The sequence below is a fragment of the Pelophylax lessonae genome, assembly GCF_965119305.1.
Source record: "Pelophylax lessonae genome assembly, chromosome: 8".
NCBI lineage: Eukaryota > Metazoa > Chordata > Amphibia > Anura > Ranidae > Pelophylax > Pelophylax lessonae.
This window is the reverse complement of record NC_138775.1, coordinates 182,432,624-182,459,990: the sequence shown is the minus strand read 5'-3', so window position 1 is coordinate 182,459,990 and position 27,367 is coordinate 182,432,624. Positions and strand designations below refer to the sequence as shown.

Sequence of the window (27,367 nt, the reverse complement as noted above, 5' to 3'; positions counted from 1 at the left end):
AATGGGGGGGGGGGGGTTTGAAGGTTTGAACAGACATTGGCCTTGAGTGTGTTGCCTTTGGTGTGTCTGACATTTGGTTCCTCCAGTGCAGTCCCCCTTGCCGCCTTGGGACCTCAATTTGATGCTTTTGGTCCTCCAGAAGCCTCCTTTTGAGAATCTTTGGGAGATTCCTTTGCTTACGCTGTCTCAGAAGGTGGCATTTTTAGTGGCTATCACCCTTGTAGGATGTCAGAATTGGCGGCGTTATCCTGTCGTTCACCTTACTTGGTGATTCACAGAGATAAGGAGGTTCTCCGCCCCTGTGCGTCGTTCCTCCAAAAGGTTGTCTCTGTTTTTTATTTGAATAAAGACATTGTGTTGCCTTCCCTGTGTCCCAGGTCAATAGATGAGACAGACGGTGATTCAGGCCTATTCCATCAAGGGTCATGTTCCTCCTTTCACTGTCAAGGCGCACTCTACTATGGCTCAGTGCCTCCTGGGCCTTCTGTCATCAGGCGTCAGTGACACAGGTTTGCAAGGCAGCCACCTGGTCGTCGGTGCACTTTCACAAAGTTTTATCAGGTGGGCTCCAGTTGTTTTGGTTGAGCTCCTGTTGCCTGGTTGGCTACTGTTTAGCCTGGGGATTTTTTTTTTTTTTGCTGTTTAACACTGCTTTGGGACATCCCAATGGTTATGAAGATCAGGAGCTGTGTCCATCAATGAAGGAAAGAGAAAATGGGATTTTTGACTTACCGTAAAATCCATTTCTCTGATGTTCATTGACTGACACAGCACCCACCCCTCTGTGGAGTTGTAATTCTTCTGACACTGCTTGTAACAAAACTGAGTACCTATAGCAGGGAGAGGGAGTATATCCCATGGGACTGCTCATAGGCATAGCCAGATTATTTTTTTTGCCTAGTGTCCTACTCTTGTAGGGGGCAGTATAACCCAATGGTTATGAAGATCAGGAGCTGTGTCCGTCAATGAACATCAGAGAAATGGAAGTCAAAAATCACTTTTTTTTTATGTCACCCTACAATTTTTCTAGTAGATTAAGGTCTGGAGATGGGGCTGGCCACTCCATAACAATAATTATGTTGGTCTGGAACCAAGATGCTGCTCGCTTACGGCTGTGTTTGGGGTCATTGTCTTGTTGAAACACAGATTTCAAGGGCATTTCCTCTTTGGCATTAGGCAACATGACCTTCTCAAGTATTTTGATGTATTCAAACTGATCCATGCATGATCCCTGTTATGCGATGAATAGGCCCAACACCATAGTATGAGAAACATCCCTAAATTATGATGCTTGCGCCACCATGTTTCACTGTCCTCACAGTGTACTGTAGCTTGAATTCAGTGTTTGGGGGTCATCTGACAAACTGTGGCCCCTGGACCCAAAAAGAACAATCATGCCTTCATCAGTCCACAAAATGCTGCACCATTTCTCTTCAGGCCAGTCAATGTGTTCTTTGGCAAACTGTAACCTCTTCAGCATGTCATTTTTTTCAACAATGGGACTTTGTGGGGGCTTCTTGCTGATAGCTTGGCTTCACATAGGTGTCTTCTAATTGTAACGGTACTCACTGGTAACTTTAGACCTTCTTTGGTCACCCTAAAGCGGATCATTGGCTGAGTCTTTGCCATTTTGGCTGTTCTTCCATCCATTCGAATGGTAGTCTTTCTGGTTTTGGTTGCAGTCTCAGTTTTTGCACTTCTTTATATTTTTTCCCCACGCTGTTCTTCTGAACAATGTCTGGAACGACACATTTTAGTCAGATTTTCAGAGAGAAATGCACTATACTCACCATGTACATTTGATGCCTTCATCCTTTAATCAGGGCGGCCTATTTGACACCAGACTGAATGACCCCACTAATTGAACTCCACACTGCTATTATTTTGAACACGCCCCTTTCAATTAATGATTCAATTACACAGAATCAGCAGCATGCATGTCATGACTGCTGGGTCTGTTGATTTTCTATTACTCTACTTCTACACCTACTAGTAAATTATTTGCCATGTAGAAATCCACTGTCTTAACCAAAGAAAAAGTCGCCACCTGGAATTAACTAAGCAACTTAAGCCCCGTACACACGTACCGATTGTCGGCCGTAAATATTCGGCCGACGACCGATCGTAGGCTTGTTAGTATGATGCTTCCGACAGCCAACAGCGCATTTTCGGCCGAAAAGAATCGGTCGTGCAAGCATTAAAATTTTTGTTGGCCAACACCAGAACGGCCAATTGTTCGCCAGTCAGTACAGATTTCGGCCGTCAGACAGCAGATTTGCAAGACTGGGCATGCTCAGAAAAGAAAAAAGACAAGGAAAGTTAACCATCACATGACATCACTTCTGCAGTCGGCTGTTGTTGGCCGACAAAATTCGTGTGCAGTCTTTTGCAGTTTTCAACAGACACGACAGCCCTGGACAAAAGACGGCCGATCGGTACGTGTGTACGAGGCTTAACTAAACTAAACACGCAGTAACTGTCCTATTGGATAGTTACTGCATGTGCCCAAAGAATGAGCTCAGCTGACTACCTGAATATACTGAAGGACCAGGTTATTCCATCAATGGATTTTTTCTTCCCTGATGGCACGGGCATATTCCAAGATGATAATGCCAGGATTCATCGGGCTCAAATAGTGAAAGAGTGGTTCAGGGAACATGAGACATCATTTTTACACATGGATTGGCCACCACAGAGTCCAGAACTTAACCCCATTGAGAATCTTTGGGATGTGCTGGAGAAGGCTTTGTGCAGTGGTCTGACTCTCCCATCATTAATACAAGATCTTAATTTAATGAAACACTGGACGGAAATAAATCTTGTTACATTGCAGAAGCTTATCAATACAATGCCACAGCAAATGCGTGCCGTAATCAAAACCAACAAAGTATTAGAGTGTGTGACCTTTTTTTTTTTTTGGAGGCAACGTATTCTTTATACCAAAAACAGTGATTGATCTAGTGATGTTGGACTTCTATTATTTTTAACACATTTTGATAACAAGAAGGATTTTTTTATCACTTTAAACAAATTTTCTATCATGTTCTGCTGTGTCGCTTGAACAGGAAGTTAAGGGAAATCTCCCCTACAGGACACCGACAACAAAAAAAGAAGAAAAACTCAGACAGGAATATTAATCATTTCCTATCTAAAAATAGTTGGCTTTTAATACGCTTTAAAATATTTTTACCTATTTATTTTTATTTTAGTTTTGGGTAGACCTATAGCAAAGGATTTAAACCCCACCAGGTTGTTTTTGCTCCATTAGGGAATTTTACTTTACTTCCTGTCCTAGAGAACAACAGGAAGTTACCGAAAACCTTCCATACTGAGAGGAATTTTCAACGGCTGTCCTTGAATTAAAACCTTCTAATGATGACACCTTTCACCACGTTCTGGGGACAACACTAAAAGTTTGGATTTCCCCTCCTTACCTGTTATGGTGACAATGGTCATCAGGACAAATCATTTACATGGGGACATAAGCTGCAATAAACACTTACACTATGTTGTCAAAAGTATTGGGATGCCTGCTCTTCCACACACATGAACTTTAATAAAATCACAGTCTAAGTCCATAGGATTCACTATCGAGTTGGCCCACCTTTTGCAGTTGTAACAGCTTCAACTCCACTGGGAAGGTTGTCCACAAGGTTTAGGAGTGTTTCTTTAGCAGGGATCCTCAAACTACGCCCCTCCAGCTGTTGCCGAACTACACATCCCATGAGGTATTGTAAAACTCTAACATTCACAGACATGACTAGGCTTGATGGCTCTTAAGCTGGATACACACTATCCAACTTTTGTGGTTAGATTTCCTTCAGATTTACCTTTTCTATGTAGTGCAAGGTTTGACCTCATATTATATGGTTTTGGTAAGTCTGAAGGAAAAAGTCTTCAGAAAATCTTATAGTGTGTATGGCCCATTAGTCTCCACACTAATTAATCCCAAAGGTGTTCTATCGGGTTGAGGTCAGGACTCTGTGCAGGCCAGTTAAGTTCCTCCACCCCAAACTCACCCATCCATGTCTTTATGGACCTTGCTTTGTGCACTGGTGCGCAGTCATGTTGGAACAGGAAGGGGCCATCCCTAAACTTTTCCCACAAAGTTGGGAGCATGAAATTGTCCAAAATTTCTTGGTATGCTGAAGCCTTAAAAGTTTCCTTCACTTGAACTAAGGGAGCAAACCCACCCCACACCATAATCCCCCCTCCACCGAATGATTTGGACCAATGCACAAAGGAAGGTCCAAAAAGACATGGATGAGGGAGTTTGGGGTGGAGAAAATTGAGTGGTCTGACCTCAACCCGATAGAACACCTTTCGTATGAATTAGATTGGAGACTGCAAGCCAGGCTTTCCCGTCCAGCATCAGTGCCTGACTTTACAAATGTGCTTCTGGAAGAATGGTAAAACATTCCCATAGACACACTCCTAAACCTTGTGGACAGCCTTCCCAGAATAAATGAAGCTGTTAAAACTGCAAAGGATGGGTCAAATCATTATTGAGCCCTACGGACTGAGACTGGAATGCCATTAAAGTTCATGTGCATGTAAAGAAAGGTGTCTCAATACTTTTGACAATATAGTGTATAACTCGCCCCCCCCCCTTTTCAAAACTTAAAAAAAAAAAAAAAAAAAATAAGGTTTTGTCTAGAGATACACGTTTAATTCTGTCAACTAAAATGTATCCAATTTTGAAACAGTGGACGGGACTAGGACAGAACTGGAATCACTTATAAGAAAGGTGGTAATAAATTATACCAGAAAAAGAAAATGCATAGTGGAAAATATAATTGATCGATATGACAGACAAACAGGGGAGGACTGGCCCAGGGGGCAGTGGGGCAATTGCCCCCTGGGCTGCTCTGATGCCCCGTAAAAAGGCTGCACTGCTTCTGCTACAGACATGCCTAAAGGATTACTGGTGAAGAGAAGTAAAAAGTTCCCACCGCTGACCTGAGTGCGGGATGAAGACAAGGACAAAGCGTAGACCCCCCCCCAGCATGGATGGTGTAAATTGTGTCTGAGCAGAGGCTGGTTCAATGCCCCACTGGAGTCTCTCCTCCCCCAGCCAGCCCCAACCGAGCTGTCCCAGCTCCCCCCAACTGCCCCATGTTGGCCGGGTGAACCTGGATTCGATCAGTAGTGAGAGTAGAGAGTACCAGGAGCAGAGCTTCAGCCTGGAATGGGGGTCAGGAAGAGGGAGAGGCCAAAAGTTGCCAGTCAGCCCCTACAGATAAGAGAACCAGGTGGCATTCCAGCGCTAGCTCCTTCAGTGAACTGGCACTTTCATTATGTATTCTGTGGGATTCGATATGAAAATTTGGGCAGAGTCCGCATTCCAGTCTTGTCTTTTCTGCTCCAGTAACTCTTGCCACGAATACATATCCAATGGTGGGCGGTATGCCAACAGGAATATTGCCTTTAAATCACTGTGCCGTTTGAAGCTTCTGTCTAATCAGGCTGTCTAAGGAAACCTACTGTCCTGTTGGGAAAAGATAATTTCTCTACATTACAAGTCTTCTGAGCTCCTGCATAGATTTGTACTGCATTCAGCGGCCACTGCAGTGCCTAATGCTATGGAGATTTTGAGGCTTAGGCCACATCCTTTTACCTAAATCAATACATTCCTGGCATGTAAGGAATTTCTTACGTAAATACAGCAGGTTTATATAAAAAATAAGTCTGTATCAGGTTTAGCTAACGTGCTCAGATGGTATGTGTCCATCAGGAAGCTTGGCAAGCTTTTACAAATGGAAAATGTACGAAACCCTGGATGAATTTGTTTATCCAAAGAGAAAGTTCCTCAGAGAAATCCATAGTAACTATAGCCTTCATAAAATAATCAGGTATGCTTCTAGCTAGAAAAAAAAAACGAAGCCTTGCGTAGTCATAAAGGAGACACTGTCTAACGGCTGAAGATGTCTGATTTTCATCCAGGCACTACTACTGTGCAGGACACCCCCTACTGCTAAAATCCCCTTATTACCAGTAACCTGGTGCTCTGGGAACTCTGAATGTACAGGCTGTGCATTCCCAAGCCCACCCCCTGTAGGGTATTCCCTTTCGCTGCTGTTCAACCAAGAAACTATAAATTATTCTGGCTACATTTGTTTTTTCAATCTTAACCTCTTGCCGACCCTCCACTGTAGTATTACTGTGGCAGGGCGGCTCGGCTGCGCAAAATCACGTAGTACTATGTGATTTCATGCACAAGGTCTGTGTTTAGACACAGCGGGAGGCGGGCCGTGGGAGGAACGGCGGCGATTTCCGCTGGCCTCCCGCGATCGTCAGATAAACTGACAGAAGACCCGCCTGCTAATGTAAACAAAGCAGGGGGGTCTTCTGTCACACAGGCAGGGAGAGATTATGTTTCAGCTAAGCTGAAACCCCGATCTCTCTGTGCCTGTCACAGAACCATTCCCCCTACACAGTCAGCAAGCATATTTAGGCACACATTAACCCCTTTGATCACCCCCAGTGTTAACCCTTCCCCTACCAGTGTCATTTATATAGTAACAGTGCATATTATTTAGCACTGATTACTGTATTAACGTCACTGGTCCCCAAAAAGTGTCAAAAATGTCAGGGGCCCGATCTGTCCGCCACAATGTCCCACTAAAAAACGCTGATTGCCGCCATTACTAATAAAAACAAAAAAAATAAATAAAAATTCCAAAAATCTATCGCGTAGTTTGTAAACGCTATAACTTTTGCGCAAACCAATTAACATGCTTTTTGGAATTTTTTTAACCAAAAATATGTAGCAGAATACAAATTGACCTAAACTGATAAAAAAAATTTGATTTTTAAATTTTTTTTATTGGGAATGTTTTATAGCAGAAAGTAAAAAATATGGCGTTTTTTTCAAAATTGTTGCTCTTTTTTTAATTATAGCGCAAAATCTAAAAACCGCAGAGGTGATCAAATACCACCAAAAGAAAGCTCTATTTGTGGGGAAAAAGGACATGAATTGTATTTGGGTACGGCATTGCACGACTGCGCAATTTTTCGTTAAAGTAACTTATGTTGTTTACATAAGCAGGCGGGACTTCTGTCAGTTTATCTGATGATCGCGGGAGGCCGGTGGCAATCGCTGCTGTTCCTCCCGCAGCCCGCCTCCCACTGTGTCTAAACACAGCAGAAGTGCGGTTTTGGCGGTGCACGCATGCCGCTGAGACCTTGTGCACGAAATCACATAGTACTGCGGAGCCGCTCTGTTGCAGTAATACTACAGTGGACGTTTGGCAAGTGGTTAAGATTAAAAAAACAAATGTAGCCAGAATCATTTATAAATTCTTGGTTGAACAAAGTGGAGCTAAAGTGGTTAAACAAATCCTACTGCACAAGTTGTACCTGTATATCTGCAGCCATACAAGAGCTCTGAAAGCTGATTGGAGGGAAATGACCCCCCCCCCCACCTCCATTCTTCACACAGCATACAGGGTCAGAGCTGAGGCTGTCAATCACAAGCTGTGTGCTGGAGATCCCCATCGCCTTATGGTGTCAGGAAAACTTGTGAGAAGTGACTAATGCAGATAACACGAACAAAGAAGCAGAGAGAAATGATGCTTAGGCTGCATTCACATCTGACACAACAAATTGATGGGTATAATAGCGCTCCCAAAACGAATGACAGGTAGGCACTTGGAATCACAATTGAAAAGAGAATAGTCACAGTGAAAAATGTCACATTTATTAAAATTGGTAAAAACGGTAAAAAGCACTGTTTCAGCAGGGTGCATCCAGCAGTGAGACAATACCTGTAGAGTGGAAGAGTGGACCCAGGGATAGGGTGGGATCAACTGTCCAAATTCCCAGCTTTTTACTGCTGAAACAGTGTTTTTTACCGTTTTTACCAATTTTAATAAATGTGACATTTTTCACTGTGACTATTCTCTTTTCAATTGTGATTCCAAGTGCCTACCTGTCATTAGTTTTGGGAGCGCTATTATACCCATCAATTTGTTGTGTCACATGTTTCTCAGCTGGATCTGGGCATGGGTCAGCTGCAACCCTGACATGACTTACCGGCATTTTGACTAAAATCCGTCCATCCCACACAGTTTGATATTACAGTTTTTGGGATCTCTGATGAATTGTTTTTCAGCGCCAGGATTTGCTTGTATGTGTTTGCATTCACACCTGGGCATTTTAACCACTTAAGCCCCGGAAGATTTTACCCCCATTCCGACCAGGGGGTATTTTGCGATTCGGCACTGCGTGACTTTAACGGACAATTGCGCGGTCGTGCGACGCTGTACCTAAACGAATTTGGCGTCCTTTTTTCCCCACAAACAGAGCTTTCTTTTCGCGCTATAAACAAAAAAAGAGCGTCAATTTTGCAAAAATAGCAATATTTTTCACATTTTTTTATATGAAATTCCCCCCAAAAAAAATTTAAAAATCAAAATTTTTTTACTTTTTCGGCCAATTTGTTTTATGCTACCTATGTTTGGTAAAAAAAAATCGCAAAAAGCGTATTTTGATTGGTTTGCGCAAAAGTTATCGCGTTTACTAACAAAGGGAAAGATTTCTGTCATTTTTGTTGTTTTTTTTTTTTAACGTGTAATGGCGGCGATCTGCGATTTTTTTTGCGGTACTGCGACATTGGGGCGGACAGATCGGACCCTTGACTGACATTTTTGACACTTTTGGGGTTACCAGTGACATTTCTACAGTAATCAGTGCTATATATATATGCACTGTTACTGTAAAAATACACTGGTAGTGAAGGGGTTAACTTTATTTGGGAGGGAGGGGCTGTGTGTATCCCTAGGGGCGTGCTTTCTACTGTGATTGGCTGGGGCTTGAGCTGTATGGACACTGATCAACGGATCTACATACTAGATCCGAGTGATCAGTATCCTAACAGCAAGGAGAATGACAGGCAGCTTGTTTACACAGGCTGCCTGACATTCTCCCTCTCCCCCGCCGATCGCCGAGTGACCGGCGGACATCGGGTCCGCCGGTCACACGCGCGGGGGGGTCCGTGACCACGCGGGAGCGGGAGCGCGCCTCCGGGGGCGCGCGCTCGCTCCCTAGACCCTCACAAGCTAGTGACGTAGCCCTACGTCACTTTGCCTGTGAGGGGCTGACTGCCGACGTAGATCGGCGTTAGGCAGTCGGCAAGTGGTTAAATCGCAGGCAGAATCGCCATGATTCTACCTGCAATTTTAAAATGCTCTGCTAAAATGACAAATCGCACAACGCACATTTCAGCTGCCATTAGTTGGAATGACACCTAAAAATGTGGTGCGAGTCTGCCGAGATAAAACGAGCTGCAATCCCGGCAAGCCACAGCGCCTAGGGCTTGTTGCCCAAAAAAAGAATCAGCAGCGTCTTTTTTTTCGCGCGACAAGCTTTGTTCAATGTGGTTTGCCGTTTGTGCTTTGAAAAGAGGCAAGTAAACACTATAGAAATATGTGCTTTGTTAGATTTCATGTCTGAGGTTTGCAACCACTTTTAATGTAAGCTGCAGAGGTTTCTGACAAGTTGCACAGAATTGGAATTTTTTTTGTGAACTGACTTTCCTTTTGTTTCACAGTAAGCATGGCTATACACATTACATTGATTGAATAAATACTTAATTCTCCATAGATTGGCACTCTTCTCAATCAATCCTTAATTTCAGCAAAAATGATGTTCTCTAGCAGTCACATACCCTGTACCAACAGAAGGGCAATTCTTAGCACAGAGATTGGCAATCACACAATTTTATGTAAAGTGTACCTGTGGTCTCCCAGCACACCCTTGTAGGATATGCTCCTTGACACAATACAAAGACACAAAAAAAAAAATATACTGGTCGAACATTTATATCATACATCTTTTATGAAATATAAAAATAGAATGATTTTCATTGTGTTACATAATGTGAAAAGCACATAAAACACAGGCTCTGCACACATTTCAAATAGTTCTCTATAGTAATATTTAAAAATATGAGTATCTTAAAGAAAATAATGAACAGCAATATAAAGATGGCAAGTACAAAAAGCTTTTGTTTAGTGTATATTACAATTTAACAAACAGCACTCCCTATAGTTTGGTGTAGAGTGTAAAAGGCACTGTATAATTCAGGATGAAATGACACTGGACACGGTCCTTCGAGTTCAAGGATCCACGGAAGAATTTTGTGGCTAGGCCTCTCCCATTTGCCAGAAGCAGAAGCTGTTGTTTTAGGTAATGTACCGGAAAGGTACCTTTCTTTAGCTTACTGTTTTTAAAGAGAACATGTCAGGTACTCAGTCCGCTCTTGCTATTGGTCGCAGCTCGGTTCCATCCTCTCCGTTCTGCAGTGGCCTGTTCTTTATTGCCTCTGGGTCACTGCTACTTTGGTGTATTAATGTCTGTGAAAACAATGTTTTAAACCACAAGATATATTTTAAAAGTGCAGTTCAATAAATCCAACACAAATTTGAATGGGCATAAACGCAAAGCAGGCTTATGTAAAGGCATATTAAAATGTATTTGATTGGGGCTAGGGTTACCATCACACGTTAAAGTAATACTAAACAACACACTGTATAGTTTACATTATCCCATGCTATCATATGACATCGTGCAGGATAATGCGCTCTGCACGCCCAAGCAGCGATCGGTGACATAGGCTCTTTATAATGTGACCAGCTGTGTCCAGTCACAGCTGGTCACATAGTAAATAGGAAGAGCCGTTGACCGGCTTTCCTCAGTTTGTGGCTGACAGGCACGAGTAGAGGAGGTGGGGGGACGTCTGTGCTGGTAATCAGAGAATTGATTACCAGTGTAGACCCTGGGGGGGGGGGGGTGCCACTAGAGCCACCAGGGGTGCCCACCATGACCACCAGGGATGGCAATCAGGGCTCAGGGAGCCTTCCAGTGGTGCCCTCCCTATCAGTGCTGCCCACCATTGCCATCTATCAGTGCTGACCACCAGTGCCCATCATTGCAATCTATCAGTGCCGCCCAACCAGTTCCCATTATTGCCCATCAGTGCTGCCTATCAGTGCCCACCAATGCTGCATATCAGTACCACATATCAGTGCCCATCAGTGCTGCATATTAGTGCCACCCCATCAGTATCTCCTCATCAGTGCCTGTCAGTGCAGGAAAAAACGTATCTATTTACAAAATTTTATAACATAAACAAAAAAAATTGGATTTTTGACTTACCGTAAAATCCTTTTCTCTTAAGCTCATTGACAGACGCAGTCCTCTTTGATTAATATCAGTAGGGTTATACTGCCCCCTACAGGAGTAGGACACTAGGCAGGAAAAACGTTCTGGCCAGACCTTAGGGGCAGTCCCAGAGGGTATATCCTCTCTCTCCCTGCTACAGGATGTCAGTTATGTCACAAAGCAGTGTCAGAGAATTTAACCCAACCCAACTCCAAAATAGAGGGGCGGGTACTGCGTCTGTCAATGAGCTTAAGAGAAAAGGATTTTACGGTAAGTCAAAAATCCAATTTTCTCTGTCGCTCATTGACAGACGCAGTCCTCTTTGATTAATATCAGTAGGGACGTCCCAAAGCAGTGCCACAAATGAGGGGTGGGATAACGGAAATCAAAATCCAATCCAGAAGGCCCAATCGGTGCCAACCAGAAGTCTTAAAGGCTCATCGAACAAAGGGATGAGACTCAACTGAAAACCCAACAGAAAAAAACCCTCGAGGTAGACCAACGGTCCCCTCAAACAGCGGCCTGCAGAACCTTGCGGCCAAAAGAGGCATCCGCCGATGCCAGCACATCAACTTTATAAAATTTTGTAAAGGTATGAACCGACGACCAGGTAGCCGCCTTGCAAACCTGAACCACTGACGCCTGGTGGCGGAAGGCCCAGGAAGCACTAAGCGCCCGAGTGGAGTGCGCCTTAACAGGGAACGGAGGAACCCGACCCTTAATAGAATAAGCCTGTACCACTGTCTGTCTGATCCATCTAGAGATAGTCGCGGCAGACGCAGGCAACCCCTTTCTAGGGCCATTCGTGATCACAAAAAGTGAATCCGTCTTACGGAAAGATTCCGTAGTAGTCAAGTACACCCTGATCGCCTGAACCACATCCAAGGAGTGTAACGCAAACTCCCGAGGATTACTGGGCTTAGGACACAGGGAAGGTAGCACAATATCCTCATTTAGATGAAAATCTGAAACCACCTTAGGAAGGAAAGATGGATTCGGACGAAGAACCACCTTCTCCCTATGAACCACCAGATATGGGGAACGACAGGACAATGCGGCCAGTTCTGACACCCTGCGTGCAGAAGTGATAGCCACCAAAAAGGCCACCTTCTGGGATAAAGTAAGCAAGGGAATCTCCCTAATATTTTCAAAGGGAGGTTTCTGAAGAACCGACAACACCAAATTAAGATCCCAGGGCGGCAAGGGCGCGCGCACCGGCGGAGCCAGGTGCCGCACCCCCTGGATGAAATTCCGCACCAAGGAATGAGTAGCCAGAGGCTTCTGAAAGACATAACTGACATCCTGTAGCAGGGAGAGAGAGGATATACCCTCTGGGACTGCCCCTAAGGTGTGGCCAGAATGTTTTTCCTGCCTAGTGTCCTACTCCTGTAGGGGGCAGTATAACCCTACTGATATTAATCAAAGAGGACTGCGTCTGTCAATGAGCGACAGAGAAACCTTTTTTTTTTTCAAACTTTTCGGTCATTTTTTATTCGTGTACCAAAAAAAAAAAAAAAAAACCTTGTTGTAATCAAATACCACTAAAAGAAAGCTCTATTTCTGGGAAACAAATGACATAAATTTGGTGTTGCATGACCACGCAATTGTCATTCAAAATGCAACAGTGCTAAAAGCTGAAAACTGGCCTGGGCAGGAAAGGGGTGTAACTGCCCTGTATTGAAGTGGTTAATCGATATACAGCTGTCACATGACACAGTTCTTTCCCAGCCTGTAGGGAAACAGTGGCAGGAGGAGCTTTTAGTCCTCTGCTGTTGGTCACATGTTCAAAAAACAGCCTTTGGAATACAGGGTAAGAATAAATAATTAATATCAATAAACTGTTTTAAATTGTCATAAAAAAATATATTTGAAATCAAATCTTTATATTTTTTGCAATCACATGGTGTGGGCGCCCATCCAGCCTGTGTCTTACAATAATAGGGAGGTGAAGCCTCCATTGAACAAGATGTAACATCCCCATTGTATTGATCAGTGGTTTTTCCAATAGAAGCCCTGGTTTACACCAGTGCGGCTTTGAAATCACGCTACTTCTGCGCAATTTCAAAGTCGCAGATCAGTGCAATTTGCACCTGTGATTTCATTGCGGCTTGCAACATAGTTTAAGAGAAGTCTATGCAAGTTACAATGAAATCTGAAAAAAGTAGTGCAGGAACCTTTTTCAAAGTCACTGCAATTCTATTAGTGGCAACGAGGTGCAACTTGTCATGTGATTTGGAACTGACAAATTGCACCAGTGTGAACAAAGGCTAAACAAAAAACTTCTGATGAGGGGGAGCTCACACACTGATCGAAATTCGGCTGCTCCCCCCTTGAATGTCAATCATTGTATGGCCAGCTTTATGCCTCGTATACACGCAACGATTATCGGCCGTCCGATCGTCCGACTTTTGTCCAAGTTGTGTTTTGTTGGTTGGAATGTGCCTAGACTGCACACAAATTTTCTCGGCCAACAAAATTCTACTTCAGAAGTGATGTCATGTGTTGGTTTGTTTTCTTTGTGTTTTTTCTTCACTGAGCATGCCCAGACTTGCTCATCAGATTTTTCCCTGTCGAAATCTGTACTGACTGCACGAAAATTGGCCGTTGTGTTGACGGCCAACAAAAATTTTATAGTCTGCACACCAGATTTTTTTCGGAAGCATCATACTAACAAGCCGAAAATTGGCAGATTGGACGTTGGCCGAAAATTCCCTGCCAATTTTCGACACGTGTGCTTTAGACTGTGGAAGACAGACCAAGTTCATTGTAGGTACATATCTCGCCACAGAATGTTTAAATATTTACGCACTTACTCTAAGGAAAAGTCACTTTAGAATGGGTGTGTCTAAGAAAGTGGCAAAATCACACAAAAATTATTTCCTTTTTATCTATGTCACTTTAGAATGGGTGTATCTAAGAAAAGTGGCAAAATTACACAAAAATTATTTCCTTTTTATCTATGTCACAAAATTGGATAAGAGCAGCCCAAGGATAATCATCCTTCCAATTGGAATACCTCAGTTTGTAACACGTAGTACCAAGAGCATGAACATAAACACAACAGACATAGGACCTATGTCTCAGAATGAGCTTTAAAAAGATTATTTTTTTGCAAGTACAAAATACCTACTTTCTTCCTTGTCCATTTAGGGAAAAAAAAAATAATTTAGATACTGCTGTGATGTTCAAAAGCAGCCCAACTGAGGGGTGGGTAACAGAGCAACATTGCCTAATAGGCCCAACTGAGCAGAACTGTGGACTGCTTGCAGCCCATAGCCGCCTGAAGGACTAACGCCCAAATCGGACACCTGATGAGATCTACTTGATGCTCAAGAACAAAAAAGGAAGGTCACCACCAGAGGGAGAGTTATGCCACATGGAACTAAAAACGGACCTGGGTCAAGCAAGAATCTGACCAACCAGAACTCACCAAAACAGGTAGAACAACAAATTCTCATGCAAGGAAGAAAAAAGAAACCTTACTGATGTGGTTGTGAAAAAAGTAGATAACCCTGGAAGGAACAGGTCAGAAGGGTACCTAGGACAAAACAAGCTCAGGTAAGAAAGACCTGCTAGTCTACATGGGAAGGCCCAAAGCCTTTACACTGCTGATTTCATAGGACCAAAGAGACAAAAAAAGGTTGTCTGGTCAGACAAGAAATCTTGTTAGATTTACCAGGGAAAGCCCTGGAAGTGCTAAAACCCAACAGACCACCATGGGTGTGAATTGACTCATAAGAAAGCGAGAGAACTTGGGTTAGATCCCACAAAGTCAATGTGACTGAAGGGTAAGGTGCATGGGAGACCCCCCACAAGGGAAATGGAAGTGAGATCTTAGCCCTAAACTGGTGAGATAGAAACCACCAGATAAAACCGATGATAAAGCTCATATATACATACTTCAGAAGATCCTGTTTATAAACTGTCCTGCTATAGGTCTAAGACAGTGCCTGATCCCTTAGATCAAGAAAACAGTCAACAGCCATGGAGAAAGGGATATGAATTTTAGCAGAACTTTCACCTATTAGGAGGGCAAGAGAAGTCATCCAATGAAACTTTGTCAAGAGGATTACAGATTTAAGATTACAGACATATATTGGATACCAGGTAGATAGATACTCCTGAATTTGTTTGAAGGAAATGGGTTGGGAACACCCATAACAGCCCGATTGTCCCCTCTCTATGTTCAGACTTGTTGCAACCACATGGCAGTGATGAAACTTGGCACAAAGTGTAAGACAAGGCCTCAAGTACTCAAAAATCCAGGTAGCTGATAAGAGTCAGTCGTCCAGGGGAGACAGAAGAAACAGAGCAGAGATTGGAATTCCAACACTCTACCCAGCTGATGATGTCAGCACTCAGTTCTTCAGAGTTAACCCCTGAGCATGGTAACATGAAATTTCAAAAGGTGTTCAGCAGTGCACAAAAAAGAGGTAGCTGCCAGTGATTTAGCCTAATTAGCCTAGTCAACAGAGAAAGGGCAAACCCAGAGACAATGCCATGGCTCTGGACCTAGAAAGCGTTCTGCCACTAACTTTTACCAGTACACAAAGACTTAGCCCCACATGTCCAGTCCAGCGGGGTCTGGGTCTGGCACTTTAAAGACAGGCTCAGCACAGCACATGTACAGCCCTGGCCAAAAGTTGTGAGAATTACACAAATAATAATTCTCATAAAGTCTGCTGCTTCAGTGTTTTTAGATCTTTTTGTCAGATGTTACTATGGTATACTGAAGTATAATTGCAAGCATTTCAAAAGTGTCAAAGGCTTTTATGGCAATTACATTACGTTTTTGCAGAGAGTCAATATTTGCAGTGTTGACCCTTCTTCAAGACCTCTGCAATTTGCCTTGGCATGCCGTCAATCAACGTCTGGGCCACATCCCGACTGATGGCAGCCCATTCTTGCATAATCAATCTTGAAGTTTGTCAGAATTTGTGGGGGGGGGGGGGTTTCACACATCTCTTGAGGATTGACCACAAGTTCTCAATGGGATTAAGGTCTGGGGAGTTTCCTGGCCATGGACCCAAAATTTCGATGTTTTGTACCCTGAGCCACTAAGTTATCACTTCTGCCTTATGGCAAGGGCCTCCATCATGCTGGAAAAGGCATTGTTCATCACCAAACTGTTCTTTAGGTTGCTCTCAGAGGATGTTTTTGTACCATTCTTTACTCATGGCTGTGTTCTTAGGCAAAATTGTGAGTGAGCCCACTCCCTTGGCTGAGTAGCAAACCCACACACGAATGGTCTCAGGATTATTTACTGTTGGAATGACACAGGACTGATGGTAGTGCTCACCTTTTCCTCTCTGGACAAGGTTTCTACCGGATGCCCCAAAAGATTGGAAGGGGGATTCATCAGAGAAAATGACTTTACCCCAGTCCTAACTGGGGCACATTCTCAGTTTGGTGTGTATTGCTAGAGAGTTTCTTTTTTTTTCTTGGGAGAGTGCATGTGATGAGCACAGGGCCAATCAGCACTGTCCAAGCAGAGGGTCAGGGGTCTTGCAGTCTTAAAGGACAGTCAGGAAACTCCTCCTACAAGCTTTAACCAGTGCTTGGCTGGACACTGATAGAAGTCACAAGACTGCTCTAACTGCTGATGAGAAAAGGTATTTAGCAGTTTTAGATTTACTAAAATATTTGCATTTCCATGTTCTGTGTACTGTGGGAGAAAGGGTCCTGGGTTTAGTAACAGTTTAGGTTAATTTCCATGGCACAGCAGGACTTTGCAATTAATTGCAATTCATCTGATCACTCTTCATAACATTCTGGAGTATATGCAAATTGCCATATTAAAATCTATATTAAAAACTGAGGCAGCAGACTTTGTCAACATTAATATTTGTGTCATTCTCAAAACTTTTGGTCAGGGCTGTAATGAGGAATCTTGACTAAAATCAGTAGAAGAAGAATCCAAAAAAAGAACGTAAAAAAAAAAAAAAAGAGCCTAGCAAAATCTACTGGTGCTTTGCATACTATTTTTTGTCTTCTCAATGCCCAATCCTCCAGCAGGTAGCAGTATAACTAGACAATATATGTATTTTTGTGTATCTCAATAGATGAGAAAGAAGTTAGGCTATACGCCATCAGGGGCACATTATACACACTTGGGAAACACTACCATAGAGAACTATTGTACTTTTTATTCTGCCACAATACCATTCTCCGCTAGCAGTAGATGTTGCAGTTGAAATCTGTAGCATTGAAAATCTCTGCTTTGAGCACACCTGACAGCTACAGCAAGAAAAATACCCCTGAATACACCAGCAGTTTCCAATATTACTCTAAATTTTTGTTTAGGATATTTACAAGCTTTTGTGTAACTAGGAAATCCTAGATCTTCCATCATATTCTAGTTAATAATATGGTTATTTATAATTTGGATAATCTCATTAGGCGTAAGGACTTTGCTACAATAACTCACTGATGCCGATGTAGCACCCTCCTAGGTAGGTGCTAGAAGAGAGTATCATTTTTGGGTCTTTCTGCTTACCAGAGAGATTGGCAGGTACATTTAGATTGCTCTCTGCCTACCAGAGAGCAGGATCCATTGGTAGGGTCTGCTCATGGTGCTCAGGTGCAGCTCAGTTTGTCTGAAATGTTTTAAACTGGTCCAATAGGGAGGCATATTGAGCAGTGGGAGGAAACCTGACAAGTGAGGGCACAGGCATTGTTACAGCACTGGTAATTGGCGAGGAAAGTGCCTCAGTGCATTCTGGGTGACTGTATCAATGCCAAGGGCACATCTGCTCAGGGTCTTTGGCTAGAGAGCGGAGTCCCGGAGGTAGGGGCGGCTGTCCCTCTGTAGAAGCTGCCATGCGGCCTCGGGTAGTCGACCTGAGGGCCTGAAAGTCAGATAGTAGCTGAACCCAGATGTCCTGCAGAGCGGACCGGAAGGGAGACACTGGAAATAATCTGATTCTGCCTACAGTCAGTACAGATTTGTGTCATGGGGCCTGTCATGTGAGGGCCATTCCTTCAGTGGAAGAGTCAGTGGATGGGTATCAGTCAAGGGGAGGCTAGAGAGTGTCCTGAAGATTATGTAATTGCATCAAGCCTCTTGCTAGAGAGAGCAAGAGGATTTAAATCTTCCATACAAGTGGCAGTATGGTAAAAGCAGTGTGTCTGCTTCCACAAGTAATCTGGAGAGGCCAAGTAAGTGTTGTCCTTATTTACTGTGAATAGTTCAGTTGGAGTATCCCACTATTCCCTTCTCCCATCCAAGTTCCACAATAAATACAAAACCAAATACCCTGGACTGTTTATTGAGTAACGAGCAAACGGGAGTAAGGATGATTGTGTGAAAAATCTCCTAGTGACTGTCTGCAGGTAATCAGAGGGAGACCCAAGAAGTCATCACACAGCAAGTCCTACGGGGACAGTGCTACACCTGCATAAATACAAAATATAAGTGCCTCATAATACAGTATTATATTGTTTTTATTAAACACAAATAATCCCCTAAAAATTTCAGCTGTACCGTATGATTCTGTTCATATTTCTAGCTCTGGCCGAATGCCACTTGTCTCTTGCAATGGGGGAGGACACATTTTTTGTTGCGAGTTTGCTTTGATTCCAGGAACAGGTAGGCTGGATTTGGCTACAGTCAGCAAGTTTAATCATAACAAGATCCCCCCAGCTATAATAAAACATGGTTCACTACTCCTCTGCTAATTTGCTGTAATTAGGAATGAAACATCTCTTTGGCAAAAAAAAGTTTGTAATGCAGTTGGAGAGGTTTCTGCTGATGCATTGTAAAATCTGTTAATCATCTGTTCTTCATGTGGTTTGTTTTCCAGTTTCGGGAAGACTGTGGAGAATCTCTGGCCCCATCTTAACTGGCCAGCAGGGGTGTCCCCTCTTAATCTGCATTTTAGACCCCCTGCCCGTGTACTGGGTACATTTTCTAATATTCATTTTTTGCCCTCGAACAGGGAAAGACAAATCCACCAAAAGTGAAGGTGTCTTTTCAGTATCAGTGAACCCAAGAGTTGCACACATGAATTCTTACTCACCATCAACTCCTGATCCATGAAGTAGGGTTTTTCAGATGAGCCATCATTGGTCTCAATGTCTATTGCGTAACACAGGAGCAGACTATGTACAACACTTTCAAACAGGGATAAGAAACTGTGGGCAACCAGATAAGCAAAGAAAGCAACTAAGAGCAGCGGGATGGCCCAAACATGCAGTTCTCGATGGTAATTAAAAGCCATTAGTCCTCCAAATACTGTGAAACACACAACAAAGACCTAGGGGAAAACCAAAAAAAGTTAAGCACATTACATTTAATTCACAAATATGCCATTAGGTAGACAAACCGTAACTGTAAGGCTAAAGCAGGCCATAGATGGATCCTAATTCAACCAGTTCAGCATGGACCAGCCGTATTTTGATCCATTTATGGCCGTTGCTGTTCGACAGAAGTTGACTGTTAGGATTGACTTCTGTTGAATTGGAATGTTGAAAAAATTTCTGTCGATCGGCGGCGGCAGCCACTGATCAGTGTATTCTGTATTCTGAGTGAGGGAATCCCCTGTCAGAACACAATGTCACAGTGGGGAGGATTTCGCTATCCATCTCACGTGTGTGTGTGGATGAATGAATCTATTCCTTCCACCAGAAATTAGCTCATGAGATTTCGCTTCACTTTCTGTCCAAGGAGATCATTCCAAAGGGATGGGATATTCCCGCTTAAAAGAGATTCATTCACTGAACCTGAGCCCCCTAGTCAATTGCCTTGAAAGGTTCCCGACCAATATGTCAGTATGGTTTAAGGACTATATCCAATCCGCACTCCAAGTGTTGGGAGTTGGGAATTCCACCTTGTTTTAGCTTCACTCAATAATACCCTGAGCAGTTGATACCCTCCATCATATAGCATCACTGAAGGTCACTGGTGCACGTTTTTTAATTCCAGTGCCAGTTAGGGCACTGTTTTGGTGTATTGTTTTTTTTAGTTGTGATGTACAGTGGGTACGGAAAGTATTCAGACTCCCTTAAATTTTTCACTCTTTGTTATATTGCAGCCATTTGCTAAAATCATTTAAGTTCATTCTTCTTCCTCATGAATGTACACATAGCACCCCATACTGACAGAAAAACACAGAATTGTTGACATTGTTGCAGATTTATTAAAAAAGAAAAACTGAAATATCACATGGTCCTAAGTATTCAGACCCTTTGCTCAGTATTTAGTAGAAGCCCCCTTTTGATCTAATACAGCCAGGAGTCTTTTTGGGAAAGATGCAACAAGTCTTTCACACCTGGATTTGGGGATCCTCTGCCATTCCTCCTTGCAGATCCTCTCCAGTTCTGTCAGGTTGGATGGTAAACGTTGGTGGACAGCCATTTTTAGGTCTCTCCAGAGATGCTCAATTGGGCTTAAGTCAGGGCTCTGGCTGGGCCATTCAAGAACAGTCACGGAGTTGTTGTGAAGCCACTCCTTCGTTATTTTAGCTGTGTGCTTAGGGTCATTGTCTTGTTGGAAGGTAAACCTTAGGCCCAGTCTGAGGTCCAGAGCACTCTGGAGAAGGTTTTTGTCCAGGATATCCCTGTACTTGGCCGCATTCATCTTTCCCTCGATTGCAACCAGTCGTCCTGTCCCTGCAGCTGAAAAACACCCCCACAGCATGATGCTGCCACCACCATGCTTCACTGTTGGGACTGTATTGGACAGGTGATGAGCAGTGCCTGGTTTTCTCCACACATACCGCTTAGAATTAAGGCCAAAAAGTTCTATTTTGGTCTCATCAGACCAGAGAATCTTATTTCTCACCATCTTGGAGTCCTTCAGGTTTTTTTTTAGCAAACTCCATGCGGGCTTTCATGTGTCTTACACTGAGGAGAGGCTTCCGTCGGGCCACTCTGCCATAAAGCCCCAACTGGTGGAGGGCTGCAGTGATGGTTGACTTTCTACAACTTTCTCCCATCTCCTGACTGCATCTCTGGAGCTCAGCCACAGTGATCTTTGGGTTCTTCTTTACCTCTCTCACCAAGGCTCTTCTCCCCCGATAGCTCAGTTTGGCCGGACGGCCAGCTCTAGGAAGGGTTCTGGTCGTCCCAAACGTCTTCCATTTGAGGATTATGGAGGCCACTGTGCTCTTAGGAACCTTAAGTGCAGCAGAAATCTTTTTGTAACCTTGGCCAGATCTGTGCCTTGCCACAATTCTGTCTCTGAGCTCTTCAGGCAGTTCCTTTGACCTCATGATTCTCATTTGCTCTGACATGCATTGTGATCTGGAAGGTCTTATATAGACAGGTGTGTGGCTTTCCTAATCAAGTCCAATCAGTATAATCAAACACAGCTGGACTCAAATGAAGGTGTAGAACCATCTCAAGGATGATCAGAAGAAATGGAAAGCACCTGAGTTAAATATATGAGTGTCACAGCAAAGGGTCTGAATACTTAGGACCATGTGATATTTCAGTTTTTCTTTTTTAATAAATCTGCAACAATGTCAACAATTCTGTGTTTTCCCGTCAATATGGGGAGCTGTGTGTACATTCATGAGGAAGAAGAATTAACTTAAATGATTTTAGCAAGTGGCTGCAATATAACAAAGAGTGAAAAATTTAAGGGGGTCTGAATACTTTCCGTACCCACTGTATATGTACCGAGTCTGGGTATGCCCAATAGGCTCCATTTGTACCTTAACTTTGAAAACTAAAAAAAATTAATTAAAAAAAAAAATAAAGATTCATTTACTTTAAGATTTTCCTTTATCTCCTGTTTTTTCTCATCACTTGGAATTCCCACCACTTTCAGTACCAGAGACAATGGGCATCAGGACCAATACAGAGGGTGAATCTCCACACCAGGGACACAGAAGACAATGAAAACCTGACAGAGCTTAGAACCCTTCTACATATTATCTACAATAAAATACATTTTAGCTTTACATACATGGTACATTTCCTGAAATTGTTGCCTGAAACTGTTAACACCAGTATTCTCTGTGGTTTGTAACATGCAGATATATAATAATTAGTTCACAAACCAAACCCAATAATTACATACCCCCTTTTCCTCCATATATAAAGTGCTCAGTGCCTCTATATACAACAAATATTTTCTTCACAGAAATTGTTTAGTGCTTAAATTTCAACAATAAAGTGTCCAATGCTGTAGCAAAGTGCCACGATTTCAATAATAAAATGTCTAGTACAAAGCAGCAATTATAAGTGCTTCACATTACTCGAAGGGCTCAGTGTCTCCAATTCTAATGACGCCCATTATTAACTCTGCATTCAAAGTGTTCCACACTACACTCTGTGCCACCAGTGTTTCCTCCTCTGTGCCAACGCCTGCATACCAGCGAGAACTCACCAGAAATCTTTGACCCCCTTTTCTCAGCAAGTGGGTCAATAAGTACTTTTCTCAAAGGTGATGCTGTTCCTTTAAGCTCCTCCACCAATCTTGTTCAGTATATTACACCACACTTACTACACAGCCTCAGGCAACAAAAGTAAAATAGTCCACATAGCACAAAATCCTTATATATTTATAAAATCACATAAACTGTGCTGTGTCCCAGCACGAAGATAAAATGCTTGTTATTACTCTGTGCTGGCTCCACTCTCATCCCGTGTGAGCTCAGCAGTTAAATGCGTGATGATGTCAGCACCTGTTAGCTCCACCTTTACGCATTTCATCTTCCGAAGTCTTCGCTTCACTGAGCACTTGGAGTAAAATTAAGCACTTATTGATCGCTGCTTTGCATTGGAAACATTATTATTGAAATTGTGGCACTTTGCTATAACACTGGACACTTTATTGTTTATTTTCTGACAGAAATACAATATTTGTTGTACTGAGGGCACTGAAATATAGGTACTGAGCACTTTAGATATGGAGGAACAGGGGGATACAATTTTATTGAGTTTGGCGTGTGAATTATACATATATAGTATATCTTGGTTACAAGTAACAGAGAAAATATAGCGCTGTAGTAGAGATATATATGCAAGGCACTTAGAAGTGTGGGCTACAGCAGCTGATTATTTGATAGAAAGTGTGTGGGTATAAAATACAGTGGATATAAAAAGTCTACATACCCCTGTTAAATGTCAGGTTTCTCTGATGTAAATAAATTAGACAAAGATAAATCATTTCAGAACTTTTTCCACCTTTATTGTGACCTCTAAACTGTACAACTCAGTTGAACAACAAACTGAAATATTTTATGTGGAGGAAACTAAAATAATATGGTTGCATAAGTGTGCACACCCTTAAACTAATACTTTGTTGAATCCCCTTTTGATTTTATTACAGCACTCAGTCTTTTTGGGTATGAATCTTTCAGCATGGCACATCCTGACTTGGCAATATTTGCCCACTCTTTGCAAAAACATTCCAAATCTGTCAGATTGCGAGGGCATCTCCTGCCCAGCCCTCTTCACATCACCCCACAGATTTTCAATCATATTCAGGTCTGGGCTCTGGCTGGGCCATTCCAAAACTTTAAACTTCTGGTGAAGCCATTCCTTTGTTGATTTGGATGAATGCTTTGGGTCGTTGTCATGCTGAAAAATGAAGTTCCTCTTCATGTTCAGGTTTCTAGCAGAAGCCTGAAGGTTTTGTGCAAATATTGACTGATATTTGGAATTGTTCATAACTCCTTCTACCTTCTGTTCCAGCTGAAGAAAACAGCCCCAAAGCATGCTACTGCCACCACCATGCTTCACTGTGGGTATGGTGTTGTTTTTGCACCAAACATACCTTTTGGAATTATGGCCAAAAAGTTCAACCTTGGTTTCATTAAACCATAACACATTTTCTCACATGCTTTTGGGAGACTTCAGATGTGTTTTTGGAAAATTTAGCCGGGCTTGGATGTTTTTCTCCATAAGAAAAGGCTTCCGTCTTGCCACTCTACCCCATAGCCCAGACATATGAAGAACATGGGAGATTGTTGTCACATGTACCACGCAGCCAGTACTTGCTAGATATTCCTGCAGCTTCTTTAATGTTGCTGTAGGTCTCTTGGCAACCTCCCTGACCAGATTTCTTCTTGTCTTTCATCAATTTTGGAGGTACGTCCAGATCTTGGTAATGTCACTGTTGTGCAATATTTTCTCTACTTGATGATGACTGTCTTCACTGTGTTCATTGGTATATCTAATGCCTTGGCAATTCTTTTGTTCCCGTCTCCTGACTAATGATGCTTTGGAAGCTCTCTCAATGGCAGGTGTGTACTGACTCCTATTTAACATGAGTTTGAATGTGATTTCTTAATTTTGAACGTAGCTATTTTTACCCCCCTCCAAAAGATTTCAGTTTGTTTTTCAATTGAGTCTTACCATTTATAGGTAACATTACAGGTGGAAAAAGTTCTAAAATTATTTGTCTTATTTTTTTTACATCACAGAGACCTGATATTTTAACAGGGGTGTGTAGAGTTTTTATATCCACTGTAACATTATGTTAATGGAACACACATGTTTTAATGTATGTCAGCATAAATAAATTGTAAAGTGCTCCATCAAACTGACTTGAATAGGGAAAAAAAAGGTCAGCACAGCAGGCAGGTTTATTTTCCAAATGTGTTTTAGTGCAGACCATTGGTGTGAGCAACTGAGGGATAATGGAAAATCCATGCATAATACTTGTGCTGGAGTGCATTATGGAGGGTATGTGAACCAGCCTTGAAGACAGCTGATCACAAGCCCCATTTTCTGTCTTATTTGAACTAGTCTGCATGCATAACATCCATTACAAAGATCTGTAACAGACTGCAGCAAAGGTTATCTGGGGTTTTCAGAATTATTTTGCCAACAAATACAAAAGCTGAGCAGGAGAAATCAGTACTGCAGCCAGGTGTGAACATAATCTGTCTCAGTATAACCCACTAAACCTAGGAGACTATATTTAATAAATGGCTGGACCACAGTAAACAGAAATATGCCTTGCTGCTTTACACATCATCATTGTTTCAGCATTGCTTTAATGAATAAGCCTGCAATGAATGAGTGGTTAAAGTGTAAGGGAGAAACATCATATCTCTCCTCTGGAATAAAGCTGAAGTAAACCGTGTATATATAAAAAAAAAAAAAAAAAGAGACTAAGAGACTGCCCCCCTCCTGCCGACTCATATCATAATATGCTACTATGCACTGCTCTAGCACATTATGACAGACTTACCAAAAAATGGATTCCTCCATCTGCATGCTGTCACCGCTGACAGGGATTCCATCTTCACCTGGTCTTCCGTTTGGGACCCGGGGCTCTGGCCGTTTGAATGGCTAAGCTGCAATGACGTCATTCCCCCACATGTGCATGGGAGTCATGCCTGCAACACATCTCCCAATGGACGACATGCCATCTAGTGACAACGCAGTGCACCGGTGACGTCACCGGCTGCTACACGTTAATATCTCCTAAACTGTGCACGTTTAGGAGATATTTACTGTACAGGTAAGCAGTCTTATGGGTTTACCTGTAGGTACAATATAAAAAGCTGAATTTATTGTCAGTTTAATCTTCAACTTTTTAGCTATGTGGCCTTCCCTCTGCCTGCATTCTGTTATGTGCAAATTCCTGAGCTCCGGGTGGTGATATAGGACAACAAGATGGCCGCCGCGTCCTCCACTGGTGTATACGTCACGCACCCCCTGACGATGTCAGCAGACGAAACACGTAGGGAGGAGCCAGTGCCGTGTAACGTATACACCAGTGGAGGATGCGGTGGCCATCTTGTTGGTTATCAAACCGGTGGTTTGGATGTGAAACGTTTGCTTTTTACAATCTACATGTAAGTTGCCTACTATCTTTTATTAAAAAATTTTTGGCGCTTACTACACTATGAGTAGTGTCTCTTTCTCTATGGTCTGAGGTCATCAACATCTGGCACATAGTAAAGAACCACGAGGGGACTGTTGGGGAATCCTAAGATCATACCAGCTGTATATAGGTGTTCCTGCTTTATACTGACCTTTGTAATGAGGGTAAATACAGTCCGGTAAGAGGATTTACAATTGGGTGCTGGTCCCTATATCATTCACAGAAGATATGAACGTTTGGACACTATCTCTGCACTTGCCTTTCCTTTTGGACATGGACATTAGTTATTTGACACGTATTTAGCGCTACACTTATTTTCTACTGCTCTGCGTAAAACCATTGCACAGAGCTGGTAAGTATGACATTTTTTTTTCCTTTCTTTTTTTTAAAGTGATTTAACTTTAATTACTGTAATCATCAGCTCCATCCAGCGCCCATAATGCATTATTTTCCTGATCCACTGTATTCTGTATGAAGAATAACATTTGACCTAAAGAGGAAATAGCCTAATAACTTTTGTTTTTCCTGTCATTTGCATGCAGTTTAACAGGACAAAAAACTGTTGGCGCTATATAATATCTGCATAATAATGAAAATAGTTCTGCACATTTTTTTTTTTTTATTTATACACACTTAAGACATAACTTTGTCTTATTATATGAACCCACATTAGTGACCAATACCTTTGCTGCCATGGGTAGTTTGTCTATTACAGATATTGCAGGAAAGAAGAAGTTCATTTTATAGTCTATAATAGAAAAGCTGTAGACCTATAAGTGCCCGAGGGAGTATGTCCACGTTCCCAAATAATATGACACGCACTATGATGGACATTGGACACCATACCAAGCATTGTTGAAAACGTTTTACCTTTCCGAGAAAAACAATGAATACCGCAGAGCATTTCAGTGATGAGACACAGGGGGGGGTTTTCGCCATAAGACTGTAGGCTTCCTTGGCAGAGGTACAGAATGGAGTTCCATTAATTACAGTTGCTGTGTACGCATTCTAGAAGTTGAAGAGATGAAGAGGGATATGTTGAAAGTGAAATTTTCTCAAACAGTGAACATAAACAGAGGAGTTTTGTTTGCGTAACCCTTGTCTGCGTTCTCAGTGTGCCATAATTATATGCCTTTCAGATCCTACCACCAACCTCATCAAGTTTACACTGCCGTCCCTTGACATTATATTTAGAGTTTAAAGAACTCGACATTCAATCAGCAAAGCAGTTTTACTTATTTGCAGCAATGTGAACAGACACCACACTGACAGCATAAAGCCAGCTATACACCAGTAGAATTGTGTTCAATATTGTTTGTTTAAAGAACATTCATTTGATTTTCTAATCACTAGTGGGGTCAAAACAACAATTATTTTTGACCACAATGACAATAAAGGAAGAGGATGGAAAATGTCTCT

At 42.5% G+C, this 27,367-nt stretch overlaps 1 protein-coding gene across 1 annotated transcript in view; it reads right to left on the bottom strand.

Moving 5' to 3' along the window:
* Positions 1-10,215: 10,215 nt before the first annotated feature.
* SLC44A3 (solute carrier family 44 member 3) overlaps positions 10,216-27,367 on the bottom strand; it is a 190,502-nt gene continuing 173,350 nt past the window's right edge. Inside the window, exons 14-16 of the mRNA XM_082265861.1 lie at positions 26,819-26,956; positions 19,182-19,418; positions 10,216-10,355 (exon numbers count right to left, since the gene is read on the bottom strand). Of these exons, the coding sequence (XP_082121987.1) occupies positions 10,251-10,355; positions 19,182-19,418; positions 26,819-26,956 (480 nt within the window). The 3' untranslated portion in view covers positions 10,216-10,250. The remainder of the gene's footprint in view (positions 10,356-19,181; positions 19,419-26,818; positions 26,957-27,367) is intronic.